At 43.9% G+C, this 21,862-nt stretch overlaps 1 protein-coding gene across 1 annotated transcript in view; it reads left to right on the top strand.

Annotated features, from left to right (window-relative positions):
• The first annotated feature begins 2,765 nt into the window (after positions 1-2,765).
• The window catches only part of kcnh4b (potassium voltage-gated channel, subfamily H (eag-related), member 4b), a 64,726-nt gene continuing 45,629 nt past the window's right edge, over positions 2,766-21,862 (top strand). The window contains exon 1 of the mRNA XM_055922745.1: positions 2,766-3,436. Within this exon, the coding sequence (XP_055778720.1) occupies positions 3,361-3,436 (76 nt within the window). The 5' untranslated portion in view covers positions 2,766-3,360. The remainder of the gene's footprint in view (positions 3,437-21,862) is intronic.

The following is a 21,862-nucleotide window of genomic DNA, read 5'->3' as shown; positions in this document are numbered from 1 at the left end:
CCAGCGCGCTGACTTCTTACCACAAGGGTGAACACTTCTATCCATCACCCTGCCAGCACTATTCCCTCCCTTCCTCCCTCTCTCTCTCTCTGCTCTCTCCAGTCTCTCCCCTTTCTCTCTCCGGTCTCTCCCCATGCCCCTACTGCTCAGCCCATCTGTCTGACATGAGTTAGTGTTGCGCCCTGCGCTTCCAGTCTTCAGTGTCTGTCTGTCTTTGTCTTCCTTGACCAGCCCAGCTCTGAACATGGTGCCACAGAGAAATACTGTAGAGCTGAGGAGGAGGAGCATATTGGGGTGTATTAAAACTGATATTGATTTCCAAATGATGCTCAGAGGCTGAGCAACACAGATCTGAAGACAATTTGACCATGACCTTTTGTGCTAGAGATATGGCCGTCTGTGCAGTAAAGATTCACGATGATCACAGGGACATAAGGAAGTATGTTTTCCCTGTGAGGTTCAGAGGCCGAGGGACAGTGGTCTGAAGTTTGACAAAAAATGTCAAAATTTGATTTACGACTTTGGTACAGTAATCAAACATTTGGCTCTAAATGTTGAACAGTTGGGTCTATCAACTCAGGGGGGAGAGCATATGAAAGAGGACATTCTCAGCTACTGGAAAATACATTTTTGGATATTAAAATAATATATTTATGATCTTGATATACTTAGTTACGGGTGAAATTGACCCGGAACATAAACGGTGTTCGAATTGAACATAAAGGGTTAATATAATTTAATTTAACTGTATAAAGCAGTACACACTGGGAAACCAGCGTTTTTTGTTGATGTTGTGCTCCACAAGATGAAAATGGTTAGATACTGATTGATGAGCTTTTGTTTACACTTCTCTTTTTCGTATAAAAAAATTAGGCGTGTCAATTTTATTGCTGTCCATTCAACAAATGTCCCCAAAATCATTCTGTACAAACTTTCTAGTATACTCAACAAAAATATAAACGCAACATGTAAAGTGTTGGTCTCATGTTTCATGAGCTGAAATAAAAAGTCCCCAAAATGTTCCATACACACAAAAAGCTTACATCCCTCTTAGTGAGCATTTCTCCTTTGCCAAGATAACCCATCCACCTGACAGGTGTGGCATATCAAGAAGTTGATTAAACAGCTCATTACATATGTGCACCTTGTGCTGGGGACAATATAAGCACACTCTAAAAATGTGCAGTTTTATCAAACAACACAATGCCACAGATGTCTCAAGTTTTAAGGGAGCATGCAGTTGGCATGCTAACGGCAGGAATGTCCACCGGAGGTATTGCCAGAGAATGTTATGTTCATTTTGCTACCATAAGACGATTTTAGAGAATTTGGCAGTACGTCCAACCAGCCTCACAACCGCGACCAAGTGTAACCACGCTAGCCCGGGACCTCCACATCCGGCTTCTTCACCTGCGGTGTCGTCTGAGACCAGACACCCGGACAGCTGATGGAGGAGTATTTCTGAGGAGTATTTCTGTTTGTAATAAAGCCCTTTTGTGGGAAACAAAACCCTCATTCTGATTGGCTGGGCCTGGCTCCCCAGTGGGTGGGCCTATGCCCTCCCAGGCCCACCCATGGCTGAGCCCCTGCCCAGTCATGTGAAATCCATAGAACAGGGCCTAATGGATTTATTTCAGTTGACTGATTCCCTTATATGAACTGTAACTCAGTAAAATCATTGAAATTGTTGCGTGTTGCGTATCTATTTTTGTTCAGTATAATTGTCCATTTCCCTTAATTCATATGAGATGCCATAATAACACCCCTAGACTCTAGTTTAATACAACAAAAAAGTATGCTACAGGCAAAAAGATCCGTTTTGGTATTCTTTTCAGAATGCATCCTCTTCAGAAGCTATTATACTTTCTAGCGGGAATTCTGTTTGACCAATGGGTCAGAGTGAATTAAGATCTGCGGTTAGTTATGTGCTTAGCTTCAAGTCTTCATTATAAAACATCTCCCGGTTTATCCTTCTAATACCTTTCCAGCGGCTTTCCTTCCAGTAATTTCCTTGGAAGGACAGGGTGGGTGCAAGAGAGAACAGATGAGATTATCATACAAGTGATGATGAGGCATACAAGGAACAGGTATTATAGGAATGGTATGCTGAACTATACTCACTGATAATACACTAACAAATTGAGGTGCCATGGTTACGGTTAAATAAAGGCGTTTTTTCCGAAAAGCCCCCTGGAATAACATTGTCAATTTTAGGCCAATAAATGTGTTCCAAAACGATTTACTTGTTTACACTACCTCATTAAAGACGCAACATAATACAGTAATTCCCATAACTGCAATACGCATATTCATAAAATCTTGAAAGGCATAAAAAAGATTTTTCTCATCGATTCCAAAATGTGTCCAAGAGCAGCCTCTCATCACTATAAAAGAATAGTAGGAGAATATAGGAGAATAGTCCAATAAAATATGGTGAAATAGAATACAATAGCCTTTTATTGATCTCCCAGCAGGTAATCTATCTTTCCCCAGGCGTCAGACACGTAGACAACACCTGAGGGTTGATAGCAGAAGTACAGGCTGGAATTGTCCTGTCAACGCCCACTCCTAGAGGAGTCCCCCCCACCCCCCTCTTTATCCCCCCAGACGAGACCAGGTTTCTATAGAGAATGCCAGCCGTGTGAAACCTAAGAATCTCATTGGCTGAGCCACCACAGGAGTGGATGAAAGAGGGAGTGCAGAGAGAAAGAGAGAAATAGAGGAGGGGGGGGGGGGGGGGGCAGAATGAGAAGGCTTACGAAGATGTAACTGCTCTGCCTGCCACAGCAACTCAGCAGAACAGAGAGAGAGGGGGGGAACAAGGGAGGGACACATAAAGAAAGAGAGAGGTAGAAAGACGCCTTGCCGTTTTGTGGATTCTCTCTCCAGTGGTAAACAGCCCCATTGGACTGAAGAGGAAGACTTCGGCTACAACTTCTGGACTGGTGCTTGGGAGAGGACGAGCAGCAGCACCTGAAGAGACGCACCGGAGCAAGTACAGCAGGTATCTTTTGGATCTCGACAACACCTGAACATCCAACTTGATCCCTTTTCTGATCTATCGTTCGACATACCTTCGCCGCTCACCAAAAGCGCCAGGACCCGACTGAACTTCTACACTGATTCTAATCACTGACTCCACCCTAAGATCAGAGTGGAGGGACCCAATTGGGACTCTGCGTGGATGGACTCCGCCACGGTGGCCTCTTTTAGATGTGCTTCTCTCCCCTCGCTACACTGCCGGACTGGCCCCGTACCCACCTGTAATCCCTGAGAGGCCTCAGCGGACCCACCACCCCGGTGCCTCTGGGATGGTGTGATCATTGCGGGAACCATCGCTGACCTTAGATCAGGGCCAACATGCCGGTGATGAAGGGCCTCCTGGCCCCCCAGAACACCTTTCTGGACACCATCGCCACCCGCTTCGATGGCACCCGTGAGTACACCCTAATATACCGTAGTATGTCCTAATATACCCTAGTATACCATAGTACTGTAGTTGTACTGTAATGAAACATGCCTGTCCACGCCACGTTTTGTTCGGAATATACTGTAGTGTACTGTAGTACTCTATCGCTACTCAAAACATGCCTGTCCACTTTTGGAAGACATTCATAAGTGACAATAATAATAATAAGCATAGTGCTTTTAATTACATGGCGACTTTCAAAGTGCTTTACAGTGGCTCTGCAAACATGTTAAAACACAAGCAAGTTGCTGCAACAATCAATGCAAAAATCATAGATTCACAAGTAAATATTTATTCAGTCCAAAACAAAAATTATGCAAACACACCACGTTTTGGTCTTGGAGGGCCGAAATAATGTGTATGAAGAGTTTCTCTCTGTCTTATAAAATACGTTTTGGGATCTTCCATGTATAACATTTAGAATTAGTTTTTTTGCAATGCACAGTGTATAAACGTGAATGGATGATCTATTTTGCTGTGCTTCCACTGTCACCCATATAACCTGTCACACTGTCTGTGTTTAGACCTCTGCGCCTAGGTGAAGCTTTAAACACCATGTTGCATGGAAGAAAAATATTGTAGGTGTAGTATTGTCACACTTTATTTAAAGTCATCATATGCTTTATTTACTTGGTATAAGGATGTATGAGCTTTTATAATGTCTCATTATTGTGTATTTCTGTGTGGCAATTTGTCGACAAACTGAAAGTTATACATCTTGGCTTTAAGCTACAGTGTCTTCGGAGATTATTCACACCCCTTGATTTTTTCCACATTTTGTTGTGTTACAGCTTAAATTTTAAATTGATTAAATATACGCCATAAAGTTAAAGTGGAATTATGTTTTTTGCTATTTTTACAAATTAATTAAAAATGAAAAGCTGAAATGTCTAAAGTCAATAAGTATTCAACCCCTTTGTCATGGCAAACCTAAATACGTTCAGCAGTCAAAATGTGCTTACAAGTCACATAATAAGTTGCATGGACTCACTCTGTGTGCAATAATATTGTTAAACATGATTTTTGAATGACTACCTCATCTCTGTACCACACACATTATCTGTAAGGTCCCTCAGCCGAGCAGTGAATTTCAAACACCGATTCAACCACAAAGACCAGGGAGGTTTTCCAATGCCTCGCAAAGAAGGGCCCCAATTGGTAGATGGGTAAAAAAAGCAGACATTGAATATCCCTTCGAGCATGGTGAAAGTATTAATTACACTTTGGATGGTGTAGCAATCCAGTCACTACAAATATGCAGGCATCTTTCCTAACTCAGTTGCTGGAGAGGCTGTGATAGGAGAAAACTGAGGATGGATCAACAACATTGTAGTTACTCCACAATACTAACCTAAATGACAGACTGAAAAGAAGGAAGTCTGTACATAATAAAATATTCCTAAACATGCATTCTGTTTGCAACAAGGCACTAAAGTAATACTGCAAAAAATGTGGTAAAGCAATTAACTTTTTGTCCTGAATACAAAGTGTTATGTTTGGGGAAAATCCAATACAACACATTACTGAGTACCATTCTCCATATTTTCAAGCATAGTGGTGGCTGCATCATGTTGTGTTTATGCTTGTAATTGTTAAGGACTGGGGAGTTCTTCATGATAACAAAATAAATGGAATGGAGTGAAGCACAGCTTCCAGAAAATAGTATCTTTCAAACTGGAGATTTCATGACGAATTGAGGTAAGACAGTAATTCTGCTCATAGATTATGCATGTATGAACTTCACATTGACACATCCAGCCCAAAAAAGGAGGTTTAAAAAATACAGTCATGGCCAAAAGTTTTGAGAATGACACAAATATAAATTTTCACAAAGTCTGCTACCTCAGTTTGTATGATGGCAATTTGCATATACTCCAGAATGTTATGAAGAATGATCAGATGAATTGCAATTAATTGCAAAGTCCCTCTTTGCCATGCAAATGAACTGAATCCCCCAAAAACATTTCCACTGCATTTCAGCCCTGCCACAAAAGGAACAGCTGACATCATGTCAGTGATTCTCTTGTTAACACAGGTGTGAGTGTTGACGAGGACAAGGCTGGAAATCACTCTGTCATGCTGATTGAGTTCGATTAACAGACTGGAAGCTTCAAAAGGAGGGTGGTGCTTGGAATCATTGTTCTTCATCTGTCAACCATGGTTACCTGCAAGGAAACACGTGCCGTCATCATTGCTTTGCACAAAAAGGGCTTCACAGGCAAGGATATTGCTGCCAGTAAGATTGCACCTAAATCAACCATTTATCGGATCATCAAGAACTTCAAGGAGAGCGGTTCAATTGTTGTGAAGAAGGCTTCAGGGCACCCAAGAAAGTCCAGCAACCTCCAGGATCGTCTCCTAAAGTTGATTCAGCTGCGGGATCGGGGAACAACCAGTACAGAGCTTGTTCAGGAATGGCAGCAGGCAGGTGTGAGTGCATATGCATGCACAGTGAGGCGAAGACCTTTGGAGGATGGCCTGGTGTCAAGAAGGGCAGCAAAGAAGCCACTTCTCTCCAGGAAAAACATCAGGAACAGACTGATATTCTGCAAAAGGTACAGGGATTGGACTGCTGAGGACTGGGGTAAAGTCATTTTCTCTGATGAATTCCCTTTCCGATTGTTTGGGGCATCCGGATAAAAGCTTGTCCGGAGAAGACAAGGTGAGCGCTACCATCAGTCCTGTGTCATGCCAACAGTAAAGCATCCTGAGACCATTCATGTGTGGGGTTGCTTCTCAGCCATGGGAGTGGGCTCACTCACAGTTTTGCCTAAGAACACAGCCATGAATAAAGAATGGTACCAACACATCCTCCAAGAGCAACTTCTCCCAACCATCCAGGAACAGTTTGGTGACGAACAATGCCTTTTCCACCATGATAGAGCACCTTGCCATTAGGCAAAACTATAACTAAGTGGCTCAGGGAACAAAACATCGATATTTTGGGCCCATGGCCAGGAAACTCCCCAGACCTTAATCCCGTTGAGAACTTGTCGTCAATCCTCAAGAGGCGGGTGGACAAACAAATACCCACAAATTCTGACAAACTCCAAGCATTGATTATGCAAGAATGGGCTGCCATCAGTCAGGATGTGGCCCAGAAGTTAATTGACAGCATGCCAGGGTGAATTGCAGAGGTCTTGAAAAAAAGGGTCAACACTGCAAATATTGACTCTTTGCATCAACTTCATGTAATTGTCAATAAAAGCCTATGAAGTTATGAAATGCTTGTAATTATACTTTAGTATTCCATAGTAACATCTGACAAAAATATCCAAAGACACTGAGGCAGCAGACTTTGTGAAAATTAATATTTGTGTAATTCTCAAAACTTTTGGCCACGACTGTACTTAGTAGTCTCCAAAGTTCCAGAGCATGTCTTTAAATATCTGCTCCGAAATAAGATGAAAAGATGTCTGCAAAAAGAATGGGGTATCAGCTATGACTTTACACCTTGACCTTGAAAAAAATCTATTTTGGTTGTTGAACTATATTAAGTGAAGTGGATTTACACCCGGTAACGGAATTACATCATAGGTCCCTGATCTGTACTATACAGAAATGCATAATTATGGATATGAATATCACTTTCTTCATGGTGATATAGCCTGAATAGGTACACAAAGGTTGAAATATGCAATATCCTCCTTTGCATATTTGGGTATTATTCTAATCTACACACTCGTTATTATTTTATTGAGCTCCACCCCCAAACAAGACCAAATTTGGTTGGACCGGACCAAATCTGAACCAATCACGTCTGTTTCACAAGTTAGTAGAGTACAGTACAGCACAAAACAGTACAGTAGTGTTCAGTACAGTAAAGTATAGTTCAGTACAGTACATTATACTGTCCTCAACTCTAGTATGCTCTACTGTATTAAACTATATTCTACTGTACAGTACAGCACAGGACTGTAGTGAACAATACTCTACTCAATTTTATTTAACTTTAATTTACTTTACTGTACTCTACTGTGCTCTAATGTACTGCACTGTGCTCTCCAAACTTGTGAAACATAGATGTCTATGATTGGTTCAGATTTGGTCTGGACTGGACCAAATCTGAACCAATCATCCATGTCTATGTTTGTGAACTTTGAAATTAAAACCAGTCCGGACCATATCAAAAAACGATGTCTGTGGATGTTGAAATCAAGGCCGGGGGGGATCTGACCAAATTTAAACTACTTTTCAATTTCCATGGACATCCAGTGTCGGTCGGTGCTCAGTGGGTAAGGATGCAGGTTACAGTAAATGGAAAGAGAGGGGGCTTATGGGTAGGTGTCAGTAAGAGCTGGGAAAGGTGACATTAAATAGAGAGAGAGAGAGAGGCAGAGGGAGAGGGAGGGAGGGGTTGTTTTCACACTTGCTTTGACCACCAGATGACAGAATAAGAAAGGAAACAGTTATGAGTTGAACATAGTAGTATGCAAGTGGAAGGGGGTCTGTAGCAGGTGACACAACTGTGGTTTTTGACTACTATACATTCCCATTGTAGCCAATTCAATTGCAGTAATTCTGTTACTGATTTTTGGGAAATATCGGGAAATGTTTCTTGAACTTACAGTGCATTTGGAAAGTATTCAGACCTTTTTCCACATTTTGTTGCGTTACAGCCTTATTCTAAAATGTATTAAATATTTTTTTTCCCTCATCAATCTACACACAATACCCCATAATGACAAAGCAAAAATAGGTTTTTAGACATTTTTGCAAAAAAATATACACAAAATGTCACGACTTCCGCCGAAGTCGGCCCTTCTCCTTGTTCCGGTGGTGTTCGGCGGTCGACGTCGCCGGCTTTCTAGTCGCCATCGATCCACTTTTCAGTTTCGTTTTGTTTTGTCTGTATTATCCACACCTGTTTTCAATTCCCCCATCATGTTCCCTATTTAACCCTCTTGCTTTCATTTCTGTTTTGTCGGTGATTGTTTATTACGTTAGTGGTTGTTGTTAGTTCTGTTTTTTCCCTTTGTGGATTTTTTGCTGTATTTTGAGTAAACGTTTTATGTTTCGCTCAAACACCTGTGTCCTGCTTTTGACTCTGGTACTTCGCTACACACAACTCTGACACAAAAACAGAAATACCTTATTTACATAAGCATTCAAACCCTCTGCTATGAGACTCGAAGTTGGGCTCAGGTTCATCCTGTTTAAATTGATCATCCTTGTGCTGTTTCTACAACTTGATTGGAAAGGCACACACCTGTCTATATAAGGTCCCACAGTTGACAGTGCATATCAGAGCAAAAACCAAGCCATGAGGTCGAAGGAATTGTCCCGTAGAGTTCAGAGACAGGATTGTATCAAGGAACAGGTCTGGGGAAGGGTACCAAAACATTTCTGCAGCATTGAAGGTCCCCAAGAACACAGTGGCCTCCATCACTCTTAGATGGAAGAAGTTTGGAACCCCCAAGACTCTTCCTAGAGCTGGCCGAAGGGCCAAACTGAGCAATCGGGGGAGAAGGGCCTTGGTCAGGGAGGTGACCAAGAACCCGATGGTGACTGTGACTGAGCTCAAGACGGAAGCCACTCCTCAGTAAAAGGCACATGACAGCCCGCTTGGAGTTTGCCAAAAGGCAGTTAAAGGACTCTCAGATCTTGAGAAACAAGATTCTCTGTTCTGATAAAACCAAGATTGAACTCTTTGGCCTGAATGCCAAGCGTCACAACTGGAGGAAACCTGGCACCATCCCTACTGTGAAGCATGGTGGTGGCAGCATCATGCTGTGGAGAGGTCTTTCAGTGGCAGGGACTGGGAGACTTGTTAGGATCGAGGAAAAAATGAACGGAGCAAAGTACAGAGCGATCCTTGATGACAACCTGCTCCAGAGAGCTCAGGATCTCAGACTGGGGCAAAGGTTCACCTTCCATCAGGACAACAACTCTAACCACACAGCCCAGAGCTTGAGAGGATCTGCAGAGAAGAATGAGAGAAAGTCCCCAAATACAGGTGTGCCAAGCTTGTAGCGTCATACTCAAGGCTGTAATCGCTGCCAAAGGTGCTTCAACAAAGCACTGAGTAAATGGTCTGAATACTTATATAAATGTGATATTTAAGTTTCTTCTTTTTATAAATGTGCTAAAATTAAAATTAAAACTGTTTTTGCTTTGTCATTGTGGGGTATTGTGTGTAGTAGAATAAGGTCGTAACGTAACAAAATGTGGAAAAAGTCAAGTGGTCTGAATACTTTCTAAATGCACTGTACACAAGGCAAATACTTTCTCCAAAACACAATATGTGTTGATATTGGGTCGCAGGGGTCTTTACTCCAATATTATTGTGTTTTGATGTATTTCTAATACCCTTTAAGATTTTTTCTGGTAGATGTTTTCTAAGACCCCCTTTACATATTTTTGCCTTAAATATGCCAAAAAAATCTATTAAAATGGACTCTTAGCTTTCATTTGACACCCAATTTGACATGCTCTTATGAACTCCACATGTTGGTGCTCACATGAGTTTTACACTGAACAAAAATATAAACACAACATGTAAAGTGTTGGTCTTATGTTTCATGAGCTGAAATTATAGATCCCAGAATTGCTTCACATAGTAATCCAAGGTGAATTTCTTCACACACCTAGTAATCCAAGGTGGCTTAGCAGTTCAGACGTCTTTTTCCGTATTGTTGTGTCGTGTCCTGTATATATATATATATTTACACCTTTTCTTCACATATCTTTTATTTATTTTATTATCCAAGAACTCAACTACAAAAGCTTTCCTGCAAAAGCTTTCCTGCAACCCGCTTCACCAATTACAATAAGTATTATTTACCTCAATCTGAAAATCCATCGTGGAAGATAGCCAGGGGCTAATTCAGAAGCTAGCCTGAAAGCTAACCAGAAGCTACTCCGATAGCTAGCCAGAAGCTAATCTGTAGCTGCCCCGAAATTAGCCGGTTTGCTGGCTAGCGTTGGTGTTTCAGCTGCCCACGTTTTGCGGTCATCAGCTATTCCTTTAGCTCGATAATCTACCGGCACTTTTGTGCAAAGCGACTCGGACCGGAGCATTCCGGGACTTTTTTCTCTCAGTTTCCCCGGATTCCAACCGCAGGCTCTGGACACTTGCACCTTGATTTCGCAGCTAGCTAGCTGCATACCGTGTGACTATTGGCTTACGTCGACCCCGGAGCAAACTCAAATCATGCTGGAGCTAGCCAGCTGAGGAGTTCCATCACCATCCGGACCCGTTTCTTTTGTTGCTGCTGCAGATACGGAACCCCACCGGGCCTTCACGACTGACTGCCGACGTTATCTGCCCGAGGGATTTATCCAACCGGCACCTCCGTCCCGACGTTACCTGAACGCTCATCTGAGGCCCGCTAATCGTTAGCTGTCTTATCGGCTGCTATCTGAACAAAACCCCACTACACGGAACCTACCGACGGAAACGCACGAGGTATCTACAAACAGACCTCCATCCTATGCTGCTACCGATAGCCATATACCCGGCCAGCTGTCTGGATCGCCACGACCCCAACCAACCTCTACTCACTGGACCCTTATTGATCACTCGATTAAGCATGCCTCTCCTTAATGTAAATATGCCTTGTCCATTGCTGTTCTGGTTAGTGTTTATTGGCTTATTTCACTGTAGAGATTCTAGCCCTGCTCTCTATACCATATCCAACCTCTCAGTTCCACCACCCACATATGCGATGACATGACCTGGTTTCAATGATGTTTCTAGAGACAAGATCTCTCTCATCATCACTCAATACCTAGGTTTACCTCCACTGTATTCACATCCTACCATACCTTTGTCTGTACATTATTCCTTTAAACTATTTTATCGCCCCCAGAAACTTCCTTTTACTCTCTGCTCTAGTAGCTCTAGGCGACCAATTCTCATAGCTTTTAGCCGTACCCTTATTCTACTTCTCCTCTGTTCCTCTGGTGATGTAGAGGTGAATCCAGGCCCTGCAGTACCTGGCTCCACTCCTATTCCCCAGGCGCTCTCTTTTGATGACTTCTGTAACCGTAATAGCCTTGGCTTCATGCATGTTAACATTAGAAGCCTCCTCCCTAAGTTTGTTTTGTTCACTGCTTTAGCACACTCTACCAACCCGGATGTTTTAGCCGTGTCTGAATCCTGGCTTAGAAAGACCACCAAAAATTCAGACATTTTTATCCCCAATTACAATATTTTCAGACAAGATAGAACGGCCAAAGGGGGCGGTGTTGCAATCTACTGCAAAGACTGCCTGCAGAGCTCTGTTATACTATCCAGGTCTGTTCCCAAACAATTTGAACTTCTACTTTTAAAAATCCACCTCTCTAAAAACAAGTCTCTCACCGTTGCCGCCTGCTATAGACCACCCTCTGCCCCCAGCTGTGCTCTGGACACTATATGTGAACTGATTGCCCCCCATCTATCTTCAGAGCTCGTGCTGCTAGGCGACCTAAATTTGAACATGCTCAACACCCCAGCCACCCTACAATCTAAGCTTGATGCCCTCAATCTCACACAAATTATCAATGAACCTACCAGGTACCACCCCAATTCCGTAAACACGGGTACCCTCATAGATATCATCCTAACAAACTTGCCCTCCAAATACACCTCTGCTGTTTTAAACCAAGATCTCAGCGATCACTGCCTCATTGCCTGCATCCGTAATGGGTCAGCGGTCAAACGACCTCCACTCATCACTGTCAAACACTCCCTGAAACACTTCAGCGAGCAGGCCTTCCTAATCGACCTGGCCGGGGTATCCTGGAAGGATATTGATCTCATCCCGTCAGTAGAGGATGCCTGGTCATTTTTTAAAAATGCCTTCCTCACCATCTTGAATAAGCATGCCCCATTCAAGAAATTTAGAACCAGGAACAGATATAGCCCTTGGTTCTCTCCTGACCTGACTGCCCTTAACCAACAGAAAAACATCCTATGGCGTTCTACATTAGCATCGAACAGCCCCCGTGATATGCAACTTTTCAGGGAAGCCAGAAACCAATATACACAGGCAGTTAGAACAGCCAAGGCTAGCTTTTTCAAGCAGAAATTTGCTTCCTGCAACACAAATTCAAAAAAGTTCTGGGACACCGTAAAGTCCATGGAGAATAAGAACACCTCCTCCCAGCTTCCAACCGCTCTGAAGATAGGAAACACTGTCACCACCGACAAATCCACTATAATTGAGAATTTCAATAAGCATTTTTCTACGGCTGGCCATGCTTTCCACCTGCCTACCCCTACCCCGGACAACAGCACTGCCCTCCCCTCTGCTACTCGCCCAAGCCTTCCCCATTTCTCTTTCTCCCAAATACAGTCAGCTGATGTTCTTAATGAGCTGCAAAATCTGGACCCTTACAAATCAGCCGGGCTAGATAATCTGGACCCTTTCTTTCTAAAACTATCTGCTGAAATTGTTGCCACCCCTATTACTAGCCTCTTCAACCTCTCTTTCGTGTCGTCTGAGATCCCCAAAGATTGGAAAGCAGCTGCGGTTATCCCCCTCTTCAAAGGGGGGGACACCCTTGACCCTAACTGCTACAGACCTATATCTATCCTACCCTGCCTTTCTAAGGTCTTCGAAAGCCAAGTCAACAAACAGATTACCGACCATTTCGAATCACACCACACCTTCTCCGCTATGCAATCTGGTTTCAGAGCTGGTCATGGGTGCACCTCAGCCACGCTCAAGGTCATAAACGATATCGTAACCGCCATCGATAGGAAACAATACTGTGCAGCCGTATTCATTGACCTGGCCAAGGCTTTTGACTCTGTCAATCACCACATCCTCATTGGCAGACTCGACAGCCTTGGTTTCTCTAATGATTGCCTCGCCTGGTTCACCAACTACTTCTCTGATAGAGTTCAGTGTGTCAAATCGGAGGGTCTGTTGTCCGGGCCTCTGGCAGTCTCTATGGGGGTGCCACAGGGTTCAATTCTTGGACCGACTCTCTTCTCTGTTTACATCAATGATGTCGCTCTTGCTGCTGGTGATTCTCTGATCCACCTCTACGCAGACGACACTATTCTGTATACTTCTGGCCCTTCTTTTGACACTGTGTTAACAACCCTCCAGGCGAGCTTCAATGCCATACAACTCTCCTTCCGTGGCCTCCAACTGCTCTTAAACACAAGTAAAACCAAATGCATGCTCTTCAACCGATCGCTGCCTGCTCCTGCCCGCCTGTCCAATATCACTACTTTGGACGGCTCTGACTTAGAATATGTGGACAACTACAAATACCTAGGTGTCTGGTTAGACTGTAAACTCTCCTTCCAGACCCACATCAAACATCTCCAATCCAAAGTCAAATCTAGAATTGGCTTCCTATTCCACAACAAAGCATCCTTTACTCATGCTGCCAAACATACCCTTGTAAAACTGACCATCCTACCAATCCTCGACTTCGGTGATGTCATTTACAAAATAGCCTCCAAAACCCTACTCAATAAATTGGATGCAGTCTATCACAGTGCCATCCGTTTTGTCACCAAAGCCCCATATACTACCCACCACTGCGACCTGTACACTCTCGTTGGCTGGCCCTCGCTTCATACTCGTCGCCAAACCCACTGGTTCCAGGTCATCTACAAGACCCTGCTAGGTAAAGTCCCCCCTTATCTCAGCTCGCTGGTCACCATAGCAGCACCTACCTGTAGCACGCGCTCCAGCAGGTATATCTCTCTAGTCACCCCCAAAACCAATTCTTCCTTTGGACGCCTCTCCTTCCAGTTCTCTGCTGCCAATGACTGGAACGAACTACAAAAATCTCTGAAACTGGAAACACCTATCTCCCTCACTAGCTTTAAGCACCAGCTGTCAGAGCAGCTCATAGATTACTGCACCTGTACATAACCCATCTACAATTTAGCCCAAACAACTACCTCTTTACCTACTGTATTTATTTATTAATTTATTTTGCTCCTTTGCACCCCATTATTTCTGTCTCTACTTTGCACTTTCTTCCAATGCAAACCAACCATTCCAGTGTTTTTTTTTGTTTTTATTTTACTTGCTGTGTTGTACTCACTTCGCCTCCATGGCCTTTTTATATATTTTTTATTTATACATATATCTGTTTGCCTTCACCTCCCTTATCTCACCTCACTTGCTCACATTGTATATAGACTTATTTTTTTTCACTGTATTATTGACTATATGTTTGTTTTTACTCCATGTGTAACTATGTGTTGTTGTATGTGTCGAACTGCTTTGCTTTATCTTGGCCAGGTCGCAATTGTAAATGAGAACGTGTTCTCAATTTGCCTACCTGGTTAAATAAAGGTTAAATAAATAAAATAAATAAATAAAAACATGCACAAAAAGCTTTTCTCTCAAATTTTGTGCACAAATTTGTTAACGTCCCTGTAAGTGAATATTTCACCTTTGCGAAGATAATCCATCCACCTGACAGGTGTGGCATATCGAGATGCTGATTAAACAGCATGATCATTACACAGTGCACCAATAAAATGCCACAGATGTCTCACGTTTTGAGGAAGCGTGCAATTGGCACGCTGACTGCAAGAATGTCCACCAGAGCTGTTGCCAGAGAATTTAATGTTAATTTCTCTACCATAAGACGCCTCCAACTTTGTTTTAGAGAATTTGGCAGTATGTCCACGTGTAACCACACCAGCCCAGGACCTCCACATCCAGCTTCTTCGCCTGTGAGATCGACTGAGACCAGCCACCCGGACAGCTGATGAAACTGAGTATTTCTGTCTGTAATAAAGCCCTTTTGTGGAGAAAAACTGATTCTGATTTGCTGGGCCTGGTGGGTGGGCTTTGCTTCCAAGTGGGTGTGCCCCTGCCCAGTCATGTGAAATCCATGGATTAGGGCCTGATTTGAAAAGGGCCTGATTTGACTGATTTCCTTATATGAACTGTAACTCAGTAAAATCGTTGAAATTGTTGCATGTTGCATTTAGAATTGTGTTCTTAATATTCTATTTGGGTTGAGAGAGCTTTCTGTTTGTCTTAAGAGGCTTAGACATATATTTTCCTTTTACTACTTTGTGCTTGCCTTGATGATAGATGCAATAAGCCAGTAAATATTAAATGAATTATTATGTTACCATAAATAAGCTTGATCGTTGGACTTGACAACACTGTTCCCAGGCAATTGCAACATCTCAATGGAGCTGTATACTGTAACAGTTCTTGTGCTCTGAGCTGCCATGCCAGACAGTGTAATTTCTGCATGGGCTGTCTTCCTTGTTTTGTATCTAGTGGAGAGACTCCAGGGACAGGGAGGCTGTGGCTCATTGTAAACTAATACCAGGGGGACAGGAGTGTTGCTGCTTGTTGTCGATTCACTCCATCTTCCCCCAGTCACCCTTTGTAACACTGAACTGTTGTGTTGCCTGACAACGCCTCTGTTCTACATGCTGTATCAGACCAAGGGTAGCAAAGGGAGGGTATATTACTGGAAACTTTCTGTTTACCAGTAAACTACCCGAATTTTGGTAACTTTAAAGGATTTTATGATTTTATCATGAGACATCTAGTGGCCATTTTGGGTACTTCAGATTATCACAGGTGTCTGTAATTATCTCTGACTTTCTGATCTAAATATATATAAAATATTCAAATATGATTATTTTTAAATAATAAATGTAACGAAAACGCTGAAAAACAATATCCTATATGTAAACCATCAACTTAGTGAATACCATTGGTATTAAATATGAGGATTTCAGCATGAAATACTGTATTCTTTATATTCATTTTTTTTACAGACTTTTTTTTTTACGATGTCATTATGTCTTTGTTGTGAATGTTTTGGTGCCAAATTAGTGGCAGTTATGAAAAAACACAATAGTTGGAAGAGTTGCAGAGTTAATTGAAAATAATGCTATTGTTGATTAGATGCTTTTTTCATTAATTAGGCTATTTTCTCTCGAACCATATGGTCTAGCAACTAGAAACTAATGAACAATATAGACACAGATATATAAAAAAAAAAATCATACTATATATGAATACATGTTTTAAAAGTTATTCAAGTATTCAAGTGAGGCGGCAGGTAGCCTAGTGGTTAGAGCGTTGGACTTTTAACCGGAAGGTTGCAAGATTGAATCCCCAAGCTGACAAGGTAAAAATCTGTCGTTCTGCCCCTGAGCAAGGCACTGTTCCTAGGCTGTCATTGAAAATGAGAATTTGTTCTTAACTGACTAAAATAAATTGCCGGAGTTACCACAGATGACCTGTTAAATACAAAAATTACCCAAGATTCTGGTACCATTGGAAAATGATTGATAACCCTAATCAGACCATCAACTACAAATAAGTTGGAGCTTTAATGTTTCTAAAAGGACTAAGTATGTAATTGTAGTACAAGAGAGTTGATGTTAGTGTGTGTAATTGGCCTAGTTGTTAATAGAAGGGCATAATTGTATTTTCTCTCAGCAGTGAGTCAACCACGATAACGAAGGCTCAGAAGCTGTCTTTTGAGCATGTAGCGCAAATCTAATAACGTTGATCAGGGATTGTGATTGTGAGCCTTGGGTAATGAAACAGTATATTGTAAATACTTAATTGATAGGAAGAAGAAGAAATCGAAATGAAAAAAATGTCTTAACCCATTAATATTATCATTACGTGATGATTTACATATTTTTTTGTTATTTTCATTACAATCTGGGACGAGCCCCCAAGTGCCCCCCAAAAAACGTTGACCGAGCACATAAACAATTGATGTAAAAGCAGCCTTGCATTGGAGAGGTTATAAAATCAATCCAAGGAAGAAGTTACCACAGGAAATAGATGTGTTTGTTATCTTATCAAATATTAGGTGTGTCCACATTACCAATTTTCAAGCTTCCTTCCCCCTTCAAATGAATGATATAAATCTATGATAGAGTTATCTTTATTCTTTGTAGGAAACAAGTCCCGTTACAGAGCACTATATTGCACAACCAATAGAGGTGGACGAGTAGCCTAAAGTAAGGAGGCTGATATCTCTTGAGACGCCCTAAGCTTTGATTGATGGTTCTATTGTCTGTCTGTTGCTGTGTTACTACTGTAAGTGACTGGGAGGAGATACCAGGTGCTCTATGTCATTTCTCAAGATCAGATGAAGCCGTAACACTAAAGGTTATCATAAAAGCACTGTACTCCTTTCCTTCGCTTCATTTTCTTATCTTGTAGCTTTGATGTGCGATTCCTGTCCAGTCGTGAATACGCTTATGATGTCTATCTCCAAACGACAGTGTCAGTGTGTTAGGCTGCCTGGAGCAGGGGAGGCCCTCACTTCCTCTCTACGCTCCAAAGGGTCAAAGCATGAACCTCAAAGCCATTTCCAGAGGGGCCTGTCACGCCCTGACCTTAGAGAGCCTTTTTATTTCTCTTTTTGGTTAGGTCGGGGTGTGATTTGGGTGGGCAATCTATGTGTTCTATTTCTTTGTTGGCCGGGTATGGTTCCCAGTCAGAGGCAGCTGTCTATCGTTGTCTCTGATTGGGGATCATACTTAGGCAGCCTGTTTTCCACCTTAGTTTGTGGGATCTTGATTTTGTATAGGTGCTGTGTAGCTTGCAGAACTTTACGTTCGTTTTGTATTTTGTTGTTTTTTGGTGGTCATCTAATAAAGTACGATGAACACTTTCCACGCTGCGCTTTGGTCTCATTCATTTGACGACGGCCGTAACAGAAGATCCCACCACCAAAGGACCAAGCAGTGTGGCCAGGAGGAGCAGGGATCTTGGGCCCGGGAGAAAAGGGAGTGGAGTACATCATGGACATGGGAGGAGATTATGGCAGGGGACAAGACCCTGCCATGGAAGCAGGCGGAGGCAGCAAAGGAGGATCAACGACGACTCTGGGATTCGCAACCATGACGGAGGCCCGAGAGGCACTCGCACTCGCCCTGAGTTGCGTGTCATCAGCCCGGTGCCACCTGTACCGGTCCCACGCATCAGGCCTCCAGTGCGTCTCCACAGTCCAGAACTTCCGGCGACAGTTCCCAGTCCAGAGCTTCCGGCGACAGGTCCCAGTCCAGAGCTTCCGGCGACAGGTCCCAGTCCAGAGTTTCCTGCGACAGTTCCCAGTCCAGAGCTTCCGGCTGACGGTCCGCAGTCTGGAACCTCCTACGACGGTCCTCAGTCCGGAACCTCCAGCGACTGTCCGCGGTCCGGAACCTCCAGCGACGGTCCGCGGTCCGGAACCTCCAGCGACGGCCCGAGGTCCGGAGCCTCCAGCGACGGTCCGCGGTCCGGAGCCTCCAGCGACGGTCCGCGGTCCGGAGCCTCCAGCGACGGTCCGCGGTCCGGAGCCTCCAGCGACGGTCCGCGGTCCGGAGCCTCCAGCGACGGTCCGCGGTCCGGAACCTCCAGCGACGGTCCGCGGTCCGGAACCTCCAGCGACGGCCCGAGGTCCGGGACCTCCAGCGACGGCCCGAGGTCCGGGGCCTCCAGCGACGGCCCGCGGTCCGGGGCCTCCAGCGACGGCCCGCGGTCCGGGGCCTCCAGCGACGGCCCGCGGTCCGGGGCCTCCAGCGACGGTCCGCCGTCCAGAGTCTACAGCGCGGTCTGCCGTCCAGAGCCTCCAGCGGGCGGTCTGCGGTCCAGAGCCTCCAGAGACGGTCTGCGGTCCTGAGCCTCCAGGGACGGTCTGCGGCACAGAGCCTCCAGCAGGCGTTCCCAGTCTGGAGCCGCCTGCGAGGGTTCCCAGTCTGGAGCCACCTGCGAGGGTTCCCAGTCTGGAGCCGCCTGCGAGGGTTCCCAGTCCGGAGCCGCCTGCGAGGGTTCCCAGTCTGGAGCCGCCTGCGAGGGTTCCCAGTCCGGAGCCGCCTGCGAGGGTTCCCAGTCCGGAGCCTCCGGTGACGGTCTCCAATCTATGGTCCGGTTCCTCCGGCGACGATCCACGGTCTGGAGCCTCCGGCGACGATCCACGGTCCGGTTCCACGGAAGCGGAGGGATCAGCGAGCGGAGCGGGGTCTACGTCCCGAACCGTAAAAGTACGATGAACACTTTCCACGCTGCGATTTGGTCTCATTCAATTGACGACGGACGTAACAGGGCCAAACAAGCCAAACCTTCTTAATTAAAAACCACAACACAGAGGGCAACTGAGTTTAATTTCTCAATGCCTTTTCGGTATTTAGAATAAATTTTTATGAGTGAGTCACTTGTTCACATGATCCAGATTGTCTGTATAGTTCAGAATTTGTGTAGGTCTGTTGCAATACCCTCACTGTAAGAGTTGATCATTTTTGTTGTCAAAGATGGCTTTTAATTTCTTCCTTTGAGTGGTCTTCCCTTAGAACTGTGTTTGCTTCATTATGTGCAGAAGCACAATAAAATAGATGAGTAGGCTACCGCAGGCAATCGATGTTGGAAGCGCTTGCCACCGGACGCCAGAGCTTTCAAAGGCTCCACGAACTGCTACTTGAGAGAAACCCTCTGGGTGGCACAGTGCCCACGGCTGAAAGTGTGTGCGTATCTGCAGCTGTGAGTGTGTATTTCAATATGTGGGTGTGTGTATATGTTTGTGTGTGTTTATTTGTTCATGTGTGTATTTCCACAGTGTCAACTCTCCAGTCTGACCTCCCCAGTAGTGGTAGGCAGGGAGGCAGCAGTCACCCTGTGGGTAGCATGGTTATGGGGCAGCTGTGAGCCGAGATAAGACCTTAGTTCATTTCTCCCCGCACACTTTTCCTTGAAAGGCGGTAGGCAGATAAACCAAGAGGGGACAAAGCGAGCGGCGTCAGTAGATTGAACCAGGTGGCGTCATTGTTAACTGGGTGATGAATGAGGTCTGAGGGCCAGCACTAAGGGTTGAATAGAAGAGCTGCCTATGACAGCTAGTAGACAGTTGAAGTGATTGGGTTAGCTACTTCTGTTTCTTTCTCTGTGTGTGTGTGTGTGCGTGCGTGCGTGCGTGCGTGCGTGCGTGCGTGCGCTTTTGTGTGTGTGGTGTGAGTGTCTTTGAAGCTGAGGGATGAGATAATAGAAACACCATCCTCGGTGGTATTCTGCTTTAAGGATGAAGAATGTGTTGTAGTACCAGGTTATCTCCAGAGTAGACAGTCTGTTTCAGATTAAATACATTTAGCTAGATATGGTCATTTTACCTTGATTTTGATTGGTTAATTGATTTTACATTGAATGATCGATTGATACTGGCATTGCGTTAACTCTGTGTTGGCCAATTGTGCAGGTCATTGCTTGCGGTGCAAATATGTTCATTCTGAACGAGACAATAACATTAACCTCAGCTAATGACAAGGGAGAATGCTACGTACCCAGCTAAGCAGCGTAATTACATGCATCACAATGCTGCTCCGAGCCTGCTCATTTTTCACTAAGAGTTTAAATGAGCTTTTGTGACATGGCCCTCCTCCTGTGTGGTTTGAGTATCAAATTCACACTGGCTGACTCTATATAGTCTAGCATCTCGTATGTATAAGGTGAATACCAGTCTCATGCTCTAAGCATAGCTCCAGCCTGTTGTTAGCTTAGCTCCAATCTATTGTTAGCTTAGCTACAGTCTGTTGTTGTTAGCATTAGCATCTAGCTCCAGTCTGTTGCTGTTAGCATTAGCACCACGCTCCAGTTTGTTAATATAATAATAATAATAATAATAACAACATATGACAATTACCAGACACTTTTATCCATAGCGGCTTTCAGTCATGCCTGCATACAATTTTGTATGGGTGGCTCCAGAGGTAAGCAAACCCATGATCCTGGCACTGAAAATGCCGTGCTCTACCAACTGAGTTACACAGGACCTGTTGTTAACATTAGCAGCTAGCTCCAGTCTGTTGCTGTAACCATTATAATCTAGCTCCAATCTACAGTTCTGTGCCTTATAGATGTGTAATTAAATTATATAGATGCAAGATCCTTGAAGGAAGATCTTCAAAGCTGCAATATGTAACTTTTTGGGTAACCCTGACCAAATTCACATAGAAATGTGTGTTATAGATATGTCATTCTCGTTGAAAGCAAGTCTAACAAGCGGTAGATCTCTTCTATGTACATTATTTCTATTCTTCCCAATCTTACATTTAATGTTTTCATCTTTTACTTTCGGTTTTGTACACTAGCTTCAATCAGCTAAAAATAAAATATTTTTGTACATGGAAAAATATTTCACAACGGTTTAGATGGTATAATGATTCTCTACACTATACTTGCTTGTTGTGTTACATAAACTATTAAAATTTTAGCAACCAGGAAATGGAGGAGTGATTTCTGCATAGTGCATCTTTAAGAGGATTATGGCCAAGGACTGAGGCACTGCGGAACACACACAAAAACGCTCACCAACACAGTTACGCTGACAGGCGCACACACACACACACACACACACACACACACACACACACACACACACACACACACACACACACACACACACACACACACACACACACACACACACACACACACACACACACACACACACACACACACACAC

The sequence above is a fragment of the Salvelinus fontinalis genome, chromosome 1 (genome assembly GCF_029448725.1).
Source record: "Salvelinus fontinalis isolate EN_2023a chromosome 1, ASM2944872v1, whole genome shotgun sequence".
NCBI lineage: Eukaryota > Metazoa > Chordata > Actinopteri > Salmoniformes > Salmonidae > Salvelinus > Salvelinus fontinalis.
This window is presented reverse-complemented; position numbering and strand designations above follow the sequence as displayed.